The sequence below is a fragment of the Elephantulus edwardii genome, unplaced genomic scaffold, assembly GCF_000299155.1.
Source record: "Elephantulus edwardii isolate Elephantulus edwardi_28Jun2011 unplaced genomic scaffold, EleEdw1.0 scaffold00302, whole genome shotgun sequence".
NCBI lineage: Eukaryota > Metazoa > Chordata > Mammalia > Macroscelidea > Macroscelididae > Elephantulus > Elephantulus edwardii.
Window position 1 is genome coordinate 740,195 of NW_006400052.1, and position 10,612 is coordinate 750,806.

Consider the following 10,612-nt stretch of genomic DNA (forward strand, 5'->3'; position numbering starts at 1 on the left):
AAATGGGGCAATCTCCTCCCCTCTGATGTACAACCTCAGAAACCCAGGGGAGAGTCAGCTGTGAGTCAGATCCGATTTGATGGCAATGAGAAAGAATGTGTGCTCTGAGGGAAAAGAAAGCTTGAAAGGAGGGGGCATAGCTGACCAGGCTTCTTTGGAATGTGGAATGGAGACCTGAATGAAGGGCAAGTCAGGGAAAATTTGTGGGGAAAGGCTTTTTCGTGGAGGGACAAAGAAAGGCAAAGACCTTGAGATTTGTTGTAGTTGTTTGGGTTTGCAGAAGAGAAGGTGGCTGAATGGAGTGAGGGAGGGGAGTGGAAAGGGTGACATGCAAATGGGGTCAAAGAAGGAAACAGGATCCTGAAGCCATACGTGCAACCAGCGTGAGAAGTTTGCCTTTTCTCTGAGGAAGATGGGAACCATAGGAGAGTTTAGAGCAGGAAGTGGTGTGATAGGATGGATGTCATTGTTGTTGTGTATTGTCAAGTCACCTGTGACTCATAGCGACCCTACATACAACAGCCCTATACCCTGCTCTATCCCGTGTCAATCTCATTCTGACACACCTACCCCCATTACCCCAGTCACTGAATCAATCCATCTCATTGAGGATCTTCCTCTCCTACTCTGTCCCTCCACTCTCCCAAGAATGACATCCCTCTCCAAGGACTGATTCCACCTAGCAGTCCACGGTATATCCAATACTCTTCTCCAGCACCACAGCTCAAAGGCATCAATTCACCTTCTATCATCCCTAGTCATTGTCCAGCTGTCTGATGTATAACAAGTAATTGCAAAGACCGTGGCCTTTAGCAGGCACACCTTAGTCTCCAGGCTTAATACCGTTACTCTTCAGTACTTTGGAGAGGGCTCTGACAGCAGAGTGTCCCAGTGCAATTCGTCTTTTCATTTCAAAAACTGTCACTCAAAAAAATAATTTAAAAACACACACACACAAAAAAAACCAAACAAACAAACCAAAAAACACACCAACAAACCCATCACTCCATATGTCTCCCAAAGAATAGACTGGAGGCAAGGACAAACACAGGGGACACCACTGAGAGGCTGTTCTGCCATTTGGGTGAGAGATGGTAGTGGCCAGGACCCTGATGGAAGGGAAGGAAGGCCTACATAAAGAGTTACAGCCTTGGAAAAGTGCTCCAGGGTCACTGTGAATGACCTGGATGAGCATAGTTTGATTTTATTTTAATCAAGAAATTTTTCAAAGCTAACAGAGTAATGCCTTTGGCTTCAACATGTGTCAACATCTGGCCAATTGAGTTTCATGTATGCATGCTCATATCACTGAGTGATTTTAAAACAAATCTCAGGCTCCTTATCCTTTCACAGGATGGACTTTAAAAAAAAAAAAAAGCTATATGTGTTCAACCTGAAAGATGGATTGGCTTCAGGGGCTGAGGGGAATGGAGGAGTCAAAAGTGAATTGACTAGATGGAGAGTCTCAAGAAGGCAAGTTTGGAGGAACAAGAAGAATTGGGATATCCTTCTAGACACAGGGAGCCTTAGCTTGCAATGGATTACATGGTGAGAACTTCAGGAATAATTCTGGATTTATTAAATCTTAGAAAATTATAATTCCTCCCTGGTAGAACTTTCTGGAATCTATTATGATCATATGAAAGCACAGGATGGTTCTGTTTTCCTGTGAGCAAGCCACAGCTGTAAGCCATGTAAATAATTATGAATTTGCTTGCAAGTGAACTTAAGGGGGAAAAACTAAGGGGGGGGGAACCTAAAGAGAAACACATAAAATTACTTTCAATAATTCTTTAACCAGCTCTACCCAGAAAGGATTTTTTCAACACTTTGTAGTTCTAGGTGGATGTCATCAAGTCAATTCTGCCTCACAGCATCCCTGTGGATGATAGTTTGAAATATGGTCTCAGTATTAATATTATTTTTTAGGTTTTTATATTAAATTTTCATGTGGAGTTCTGGTGGCTTAGAGGTAAGGAAATACACTGCCAATCCTAAAGTCTGCAGTTCAAATTCAGCAACTGCTTCATGGGGAAAAGAAAGGCACTCTCCTCCTGTGAGATTTACTGCCTCTGAAAACCCACTGGAGGGCCAGCTATGGGTTGGTTCCAATTGATAGTGCACAACAACAATAAGTATTTTTGTTGTACGTGTATGCACTCTTGAAAATATGGTGTGTATTTGACAATTTAAGACATCTCAGTTTGCACCAGTCACATCTCGAGTTACCACTCTGGCTAGAGCGGGCGACCATGTTGGACAGTGCAAGCTGAGATTAGAACTATTTGCAAATGAACCCTCAGAATCCTGGCTGCGGGAAGTTAGAAGTAGAGGTCAGATTCACAGAGGTTAGTCTCACAAAGGTATGACGTTTCATTATCTTAGAAAGTTGAGATGGTTGAATTAATGCAGAACTCCCTTGGGCCCTGAGAACCTGGTTGTAGAAGGTCATAGAAAGTGTGTGTGTCCCTGTGTGGTATGGACCTCAGCCTCATCAGGAGCTGTTGTATATGGGATGAGCTGAGGGACTCAGAGGTCCTGCCTACCGCTCACTATAGGGATGTGTCGTCGGTGGAGGTGCTCATGAACTACCACCAGGGCCTGAAGACAGAGCTGGAGGCCCGGATGCCTGAGTTGACTGCCTGCCAGGAGCTGGGCCACTCCCTGCTGCTCAACAAGAGTGCCATGGCTGATGAGGTGGGGAGGGTACGGGGCGCCCCCTCTGCCCCTCAGGCTGTTTGTAGGGGGAAGCCAGAGGCACCCCACCCTTATGCCTCTGCTGCCCACCTACCACTCCCAGATCCAGGCGCAGCTAGACAAGCTGGGAACCAGGAAGGAGGAGGTGTCAGACAAATGGGACCGCCATTGGGAGTGGCTGCAGCAGAGTGAGTGGGAGGCTGCCCTGGACAGAGTTCACCATGTGGGGACAAGTCCCAGAGGGTGACAAACTGGAGGGATTGGAAGGGTGGATAAGTGGCCTTGTCACCGGATTCCTAGTGGCAGTCCCCATGGGGGTGAGCTAGTGCCAAGCCCAGGCGGGCCTGGGGTGCACACACAGAGGGCTTGGGGATGAGGGAATCTTAGGCTCTTGTAATGGGGAGTGGAAGGCAGGGAAAGCCACCGCCCAGGAGGGCCCCACTGCAGCTGCCCTGGGAGCCCCCAGCGCCCTTGGCCACATGTCTCCCTCAGTGCTCGAAGTGCACCAGTTTGCGCAGGAAGCAGTGGTGGCTGATGCGTGGCTGACAGCCCAAGAGCCGCTCCTGCAGAGCCGCGAGCTGGGCAGCAGCGTGGACGAGGTGGAGCAGCTCATCCGGCGGCACGAGGCCTTCCGCAAGGCGGCGGCTGCCTGGGAAGAGAGGTTCAGCTCCCTGAGGCGTCTGACCACGGTCAGCACCCCAGATCCTGCCCTGACCGCCCCCATCCCTCTATCTGACAGACACTGGGGACTCAGCCCTAGACTGGTGACAGACTCTCAGGCTAGCAAGGTGACTGAGGGGTCAGAGGTGGTCAGAAGGGCTTGTCCCGACTGCAGCGATCAGATCCAAGTCTTGAAGAATGACATTGTGATTAAAAAAGAGAGATGTGTGTTTGCAGAAGGAAATAAGAAGCACAGGCCTGGACAACTCTGCTTTTTCAAAGAACTAGTGAGCAGTCCCGACAGGACATGACCTTGAGGCCCACAGAACCCAGAAGCGCTTTCCCAGAGCAGCCTCCGCCCTTCCCTGTGCCCCCACCGCTGACCCTGGCCCCTCCGTTCCCAGATCGAGAAACTCAAGGCTGAGCAGAGTAAGCAGCCCCCAACGCCACTTCTGGGACGCAAATTCTTCGGGGACCCCACGGAACTTGCAGCCAAAGCGGCACCCCTGCTGCGCCCCGCGGGCTACGAGAAGGGTCTGGAGCCCCTGGCCCGCCGCGCCTCAGACACGCTGTCGGCGGAGGTTCGGACACGGGTGGGGTACGTGCGCCAGGAGCTCAAACCCGAGCGCCTCCAGCCACGCATTGACCGGCTTCCTGAGGTCTCGGTGAGGGTGGAGCCCACTTCCCCACCAGCCGTCCCAGAGGACACGCCAGAGACCCCCAGGACCCCGCCACCAGCAGTGGAGCCAGACAGATCGCGGCCCGAGCGTCAGGAGTCAACCGATCGCGCCCAAGAACTGCCCAGGAGGCGACGGCCAGAGCGGCAGGAATCGGCTGATCAACCCGAGGAGGCTGCGCGGAGGCGGCGGCCTGAGCGCCAGGAGTCCACAGAGCACGAGGCGGCGCACAGTCTTACTCTGGGACGCTATGAGCAGATGGAAAGGCGACGCGAGCGGAGGGAGAGGCGACTGGAGCGACAGGAGTCCAGCGAGCAGGAAACGCCCCCCAGAGGAGATCTAGTCAAGGGGTGAGGCCCCATAAGGTCCAGGGTGATGGGTGCGGGAGCTTCTAGAGCCGCCAGTCCTAATAAGAGAGGCTCAGAACCGCCCAACGCAGTAGGTGCTCTGGTGGTACCCATTTTGCAGAGGTGTAAACTGAGACTGAAAGATAGTAGGAGAGGTGTTCTTTGCTGCACACAAGCCAGAAACTCCTGATTTTCAGACCCTGTGGTAGTCCCAGGCATGGATCTTCTTCTTTCTTCAGTTTCCCTACTGGGAATCTCCTGATTGGAGATAAGATCCTTTGTCACAATCAGGGTGAACCCTCTCAACTGCTTTCTGCAGTGGAGCTGCTGATGTCTCAGTCTTCTGGAGGGAGTCACTAAGGCACAGACAGGGCAAGTGGCCCGGCCCAGCCTGGAGCCAAGGCCTCCCAGACTCCCGCACTAACCTAATTGTGCACCCAAGTCCACTTGGCCATGTCCATGTCACCAGAAAGTCACATTTGATCAGATATGCTTTAAAGATGGTGACTTTTTGGCCCCTGAAGACACAGTACTTTAAGTGTTGGGCTGCTAACCAAAAGGTTGGTGGTTGGAATCCACCAACAGGTTGGACTCCACAGGAGAAAGATGAGACCATCTCCTCACATGAAGATTTACAGCCTTAGAGACCTGAGAGAGAGATGCCATTGGCTGGAATTCACTTGTTGGCAGGGTGTTTGTTTTGAATTTAGTAATTTGTGAACATCCGCTGAGTGCCCCAGGCCTGGTATGAACTAGTAACAGCAGTGACTGAAAATGTCCTGGCCTCGCCTTCCTGGGTCTCACAGTCCAGTGAGGGAATAGGACCATCTTACCTGTGATGGCCAGGATCTCAGAACTGAGATGAGGAAACCCAAGGGACTTAGGAGCCCAGGGTGTGTGTGAGCCACAGTAGGATCAACAGTTGAAGGGGTCACTCTGCATGCTGCTCTTTGTGTTACTTATAACTCAAGGGGGAGATGTTTGGACCCTCATTCATCCATTCAGCAGTTGGGTCCCAAGCACCTGTGGTGAACATCTGTCTGAGGGCAAACTGAAAGTGGGCAGAGGCTGGCACTTCAGGGTAAGGAGGCTGGTCTCTGGGAGAAGGCAGCTCAACTCCATTGGGCCATTTTGCCCCCCTCAGGAAGGCCACCCTGGCGGACATAGTGGAGCAGCTGCAAGAGAAAGAGGCAGGCCCTGGGCTCCCTGCTGGGGTAAGCTGGCCTTTGGGATGGATGGAGGCATAGTGTCCCCTCCCCCCAGAGGCAAGGGTCAGAATTCCTGAAACAGTGTTTCAATTGAGCCATGCAGAGAGTAGCACAGATTCCCAAAGGGGTGTGTGTGGCACATACCTGATATTCCCACATTCTGTCCCCTTATGAAGATGGGTAGTGGTTGAGACTGGATGGGGAGAGTCTCCCTGCATCTATTTCGCTTACCCTATTTCTCCACAATCCACTGGGTCCCAAACTACCTCACAGATGAGGAGGCCTCCTGACTCCCAGAGATACGGAAGCCTCAGATTCCTACCGAAGGCAGGACCCAACCTTCCTTAAGGGTGCCCCTTCTCATAGACTTAGCCCCTTTCCCTACTATCATTATGAGATAGTAATTATAAGTGCTACTAGATTCTTCTGTCCAACAGGGCCCTAAGAGTTAAACTTCTAACCCTGAGATCTTCCCAGACTCGCTTCCAAGAAAGACGCTCACCACCCAAGGCAGATAGGACCCTCAAACCCAGGAGCTCCCCAAATGACCCTCCTCTCTCGCAATTCCTATGGACCGTGCTCCTCTTCTCCCTCTTTTCACACAGCCGTCGCTGCCTCAGCCTCGCGAGCTGCCCCCTGGCCGCTTGCCCAACGGGCTTGAGCCGCCTGAGAGGACACCTCGGCCAGACCGGCCACGGGCACGGGATCGTCCCAAGCCCCGACGGCGGCCACGGCCCCGCGAGGGTGGTGAGGGCGGGGGAAGCCGGCGCTCGCGCTCCGCCCCGGCCCAGGGAGGCTCCGCCCCCGCCCCTCCGCCCCCGCCCACTCACACCGTGCAGCACGAGGGCTTCCTGCTGCGCAAGCGCGAGCTCGACGCCAACCGCAAGTCTTCCAACCGGTGAGCGGGTTGGGCGGGGCTTTGAAAGGCCCAGGGTGTCCAATGAATGAGTAGGTCAGTCGGCGGAGGTGTGACCGAATGGGAGGGCATCGCCCGAGGAGCGGGGCTCAACGTCAAGTAATCCAATCAGTGCTTATGACGAGTGGGCCTAAGCTTAGTGAGTCCAATGGGCATAGAGTTAATTGGGGGCGGGATCTGGCCTAAACACGAATGAATCAGGACTCAGTCACAATTCCACACAGAAATTGGCTATATAGGTATATAGCTAACTGTGGCTAGGACTGGAAGGGGAGACAGGAATTATTCCTTCCCTACAAAAATCCACTAGGGAACTCTCTAGAGATGCAGGAATGGCACAATAAGGAAGGACGACTGGGGGCAAAGTAGGTTAAGTGTTGGGGTGCTAACTCATTAACCGCTCCACTGGAGAAGGATCTCCTCCCATTAAGATTTACATTCTCAGAAACCCAAAGGAAGGTCGTCATGACTCACAATCAACTTTACGACAGTGGGATGGGGTTCTAGGTTGAGGAATGTTCCCGAACAAGGGCTTGCATGAAGAAGGCTTGTTGCCCTTGAGAAATCTAATATGGAGGGATTAGGAAGATCGACCTAGCAGTGGACCATCCTGAGAAAAGGCTTAGTACTGGAGACTTAGATTTTCCTCTCCACTCAGCAACAACTATAGGACAATGCAGGCACTGGGTCCCATCCAGGGCAAGAGTTGAGAGGTAGGGCAGCTCAAGCACATTCAGTCCTGTGGAAGCTATCTGTGAAGGGCAACCAGGCAGAGTGCCATCTGCTCCTAGCCCTTCTTGTCATCCTCAGGTCCTGGGTGAACCTCTACTGCGTTCTTAGCAAGGGGGAGCTGGGCTTCTACAAGGACTCTAAGGGACCAGCATCAGGGGGTACTCACGGCGGGGAGCCACTACTCAGCCTGCATAAGGCCACCAGCGAGGTGGCCAGTGACTACAAGAAAAAGAAACATGTCTTCAAGCTCCAGTAAGCCTCTGTAGTGGGCAGGCTGGGAGGGCACTCGTGGCCCAGCATCCCATCCCCACACATCTCTGGTCCCTTTGGAAGACAGAGGGTGGGTGGGCAAACCAGGCCAATGTCCTAGATTCCCCAAACCCTGTGTTCTCTTCTGCAGGACCCAGGATGGCAGTGAGTTTTTACTTCAGGCTAAAGATGAGGTGAGATCTGAACCTTTCTATCTTCTCTGTGAGCCTCAGGCTTTTGGGCCTAGGCTGAAGGGGCTGTGATGGGAAACACAGGCCAGAGTTATCAGGGTTGTACTGGGTGGGACCTCATGAGACCTGAGTGCTCAGAGGTTCCTGTCACAACCTGTGGAGGGGACAGGGCAGGGACGGCTACCTTGGGACAAATGCAACCTTGTCCTCTGAGCTGGGACTGGAAAGAACCTGAAGAGGAGAAACTCAGCTAAAAAAGAAGGTACAAGGTGGGGGTGGGGATGGAGGCAAAGGGAACTGCAAATGTAGAGGATTAGAGGCCAAGAACTGCAAAGGTTGGTGCTAGGGGACAGTTCCTGAAGAAGGAAAAATGGTTTTCAGAGCTGGAGACTACAAGGCATTGTGGGCCATTTGGATTTTACCCTAAGGGTACTAGGGAGCTATGGCAGGATTTTGAGTCAGGGAAGGTTATAGTGATACATAAGGAAGGTCTTATACAGGATAGATCAGAAGGGGCAAGAATGGGGGTTGGGAACGGAGGTGGCCACAAAACAGAGACCAAAGTGGGAGAGATCATAGCTGGACCAGGCAGGAGAGGAAGGAGTGAGAGACCAGAATTTGTGTGGGCATCAGATAAGGGGCAAGGGAAGAGGTCAGGAGGAATAGGTGGTGTAGAGTGATTTGAAGATGTTGAGAGTAATAACTTCACTTGATATCTCATTCAGTCCTCATAAGAGGTGAGAAAGCACACCTTATCTCTCTCTGCCTTTCTTTACTTATCTGTAGAGATAAGAATGGCTCTTCATAAGATGGTTATTGTGAAAAGTAAATAAAAAGAACATTTAGTAAGTCAATGCTCAGACATCCATACAACTTTCCACTACTATTATTACCATTTTTTAATTGTTGTTTCTCTTTCAACTCTGTCATTGAATGGGAATTACACTGTATAGAATTAAGGAGTCAAGCAGCAAGTAGTTTCTCATGTGTTGGATTGCTAATAGAGGCCGGTGGTTCACCACCTGCTGCTCCCAGGGAGAAAGATGAGCAGTCTTCTCCTTTAGAGATTTACAGCCACAAAAACTCCATAGATGGTCACCATAAATCAGAATTTACTCCATCCGTGGGGGGTTTTGAGTGGATTGTGTAGGAGTAATCCACAAAACAAAACTGCTTAAAATAGAGCGTCCCACCCACTAAGTGCATGTACCTCATTTAATAGATGAGAAACCCGAGAGGGCAGTGTGACTCCTAGGAGAGGCTATTCTTTAGAAAAGGATATCATGATTGTGGGAAATGGAACTTCAGAAAAAGAACAGTAGACCCACAAGTAGATGGATTGACACAGTGACTACAGTAAGGGGCTCAAGTGTGTCAGAGGTGAGGAGGATGGCACAGGATAGAAAGGGGTCAGATCTGTTGTTCATAGGGTCGCTGTGAGTCGAACTCACCCGGGTGGCACCTTACAACGGAGGTCTCCTTCTCCACAACACCGACCCATTTCCGTTTCTCCGCCCCTAGGAGGAGATGAATGGCTGGCTGGAGGCCGTGGCTGCCTCAGTGGCAGAACACGCCGAGATAGCCCGCTGGGGCCAGACGCAACCCACGACTTCGTCCACCGACGAAGGCAACCCCAAACGGGAGGGAGGGGAACGGGAGCGCAGGGCCAGCGGGCGCCGAAAGTGACTCCCCAGCACCAGCCTGACAGATCTGCGCCCTCCCCCACTCCGTGGGGACAAAGACACTTTCTCTAACGCAGGGGCAGGAGCCCCTAGTTCCAGCACTGCGGACTTGGCATGACGGGCACTGGAAAGGAGGGGACTTTTCCTGCACCTCAAGAAATGGTGGAGGGAGAGCAGCCCCTATAGCCATATATCGGCCCCTTCCTACCGGCCACCTCTACCCCGGGTGCTGGGGCTCCATTATTTTTTATGCAATAACTGAGCTTGGGGGAGCGGGGAGGGAGCCAGTTGAGCCAAGTCCCCTGCCCCAACCCCCCCAGATCTTGCCCCGAGAAGCTGGGGTGGTGAGGGCAATAATCTGTGCACCCCTCTCCACCCTATGGATGGGAAATGGGGGCGCTGGTGAGGTCCCCTGGACCATCCAGGGTGCTAGGGGGTGAGGAGGGGACCCCCCCCTCCCCGCCTTTACCTCACTTCCAATGCTGCCTTGATCTCTGTCTGGGAGGGGGGAGTGTGGGAGGCGCTAGCTCCCCTCACTCTGCCACCTCAGAGCCATGCAGTTAATTCCTGACTTAGTTTATTTTTGCAAAACGTCAACTTCCTCCTCCCCCGTGCCGCATCAGCGAAGGCTTTAAGTGGGAGGGGGCGTCAAAGCTCAGAACTGTCTTCCTCTCCTCCCCCCTCCAGCTGTAAATGTCCTTTCACGAGGGGTGGGGAGTGGGGGAGCCCTCCCCTTGCATGCTTCTGGCTGGAGCGCCTCCCTGTGGGGTTGCATAAACGGGCTGTGGGCAGCCCCCATGGCCACCAGGAGAAGCCGCTGGGACCCGGGGGTATGGGGCGGTGTGGCGGGCGCACACTCTAAGTACCTATAATAAACCCTTTGGCTTTGACGGTCTATCGTGCTAGATCTGTGTTTTTATGGGTCGCGTGCCTGAGGATTGGGGGAGGGCTGTAGGAGGGATTGAGAACTTGTCTGCCGACTAAATTCGAAGTTCAAACATTGGCTCTCAGACGAAGGATCTAGATGTCATACCTAAAATAGAGGCCTTGGGAAGGATGAGGTAGTGTTTTGTTATCGCTGGGCAGGTACACTTCCCCAAAAGAGACGCCAAGTAGCACCGTCCAGGCCAGGAAGAGACGGCGCCTTTAAGGAGGCGGTGACTTTAACTATGATGGGCGAACGTACTGTCCAATCGCCAGCGGCTTTGAGTCACCGGCCCAACGAGCAGGCGGCGGAGGCGGAGACCTAGTCT

General features: G+C 52.6%; 1 protein-coding gene across 1 annotated transcript in view; it reads left to right on the forward strand.

Annotated features, from left to right (window-relative positions):
- SPTBN4 (spectrin, beta, non-erythrocytic 4) overlaps positions 1-10,249 on the forward strand; it is a 132,468-nt gene extending 122,219 nt beyond the window's left edge. The window contains exons 28-36 of the mRNA XM_006900898.1: positions 2,559-2,697; positions 2,801-2,885; positions 3,190-3,386; positions 3,762-4,384; positions 5,526-5,595; positions 6,195-6,487; positions 7,316-7,489; positions 7,638-7,680; positions 9,199-10,249. Of these exons, the coding sequence (XP_006900960.1) occupies positions 2,559-2,697; positions 2,801-2,885; positions 3,190-3,386; positions 3,762-4,384; positions 5,526-5,595; positions 6,195-6,487; positions 7,316-7,489; positions 7,638-7,680; positions 9,199-9,363 (1,789 nt within the window). The 3' untranslated portion in view covers positions 9,364-10,249. The remainder of the gene's footprint in view (positions 1-2,558; positions 2,698-2,800; positions 2,886-3,189; positions 3,387-3,761; positions 4,385-5,525; positions 5,596-6,194; positions 6,488-7,315; positions 7,490-7,637; positions 7,681-9,198) is intronic.
- The last annotated feature ends 363 nt before the right edge of the window (positions 10,250-10,612 follow it).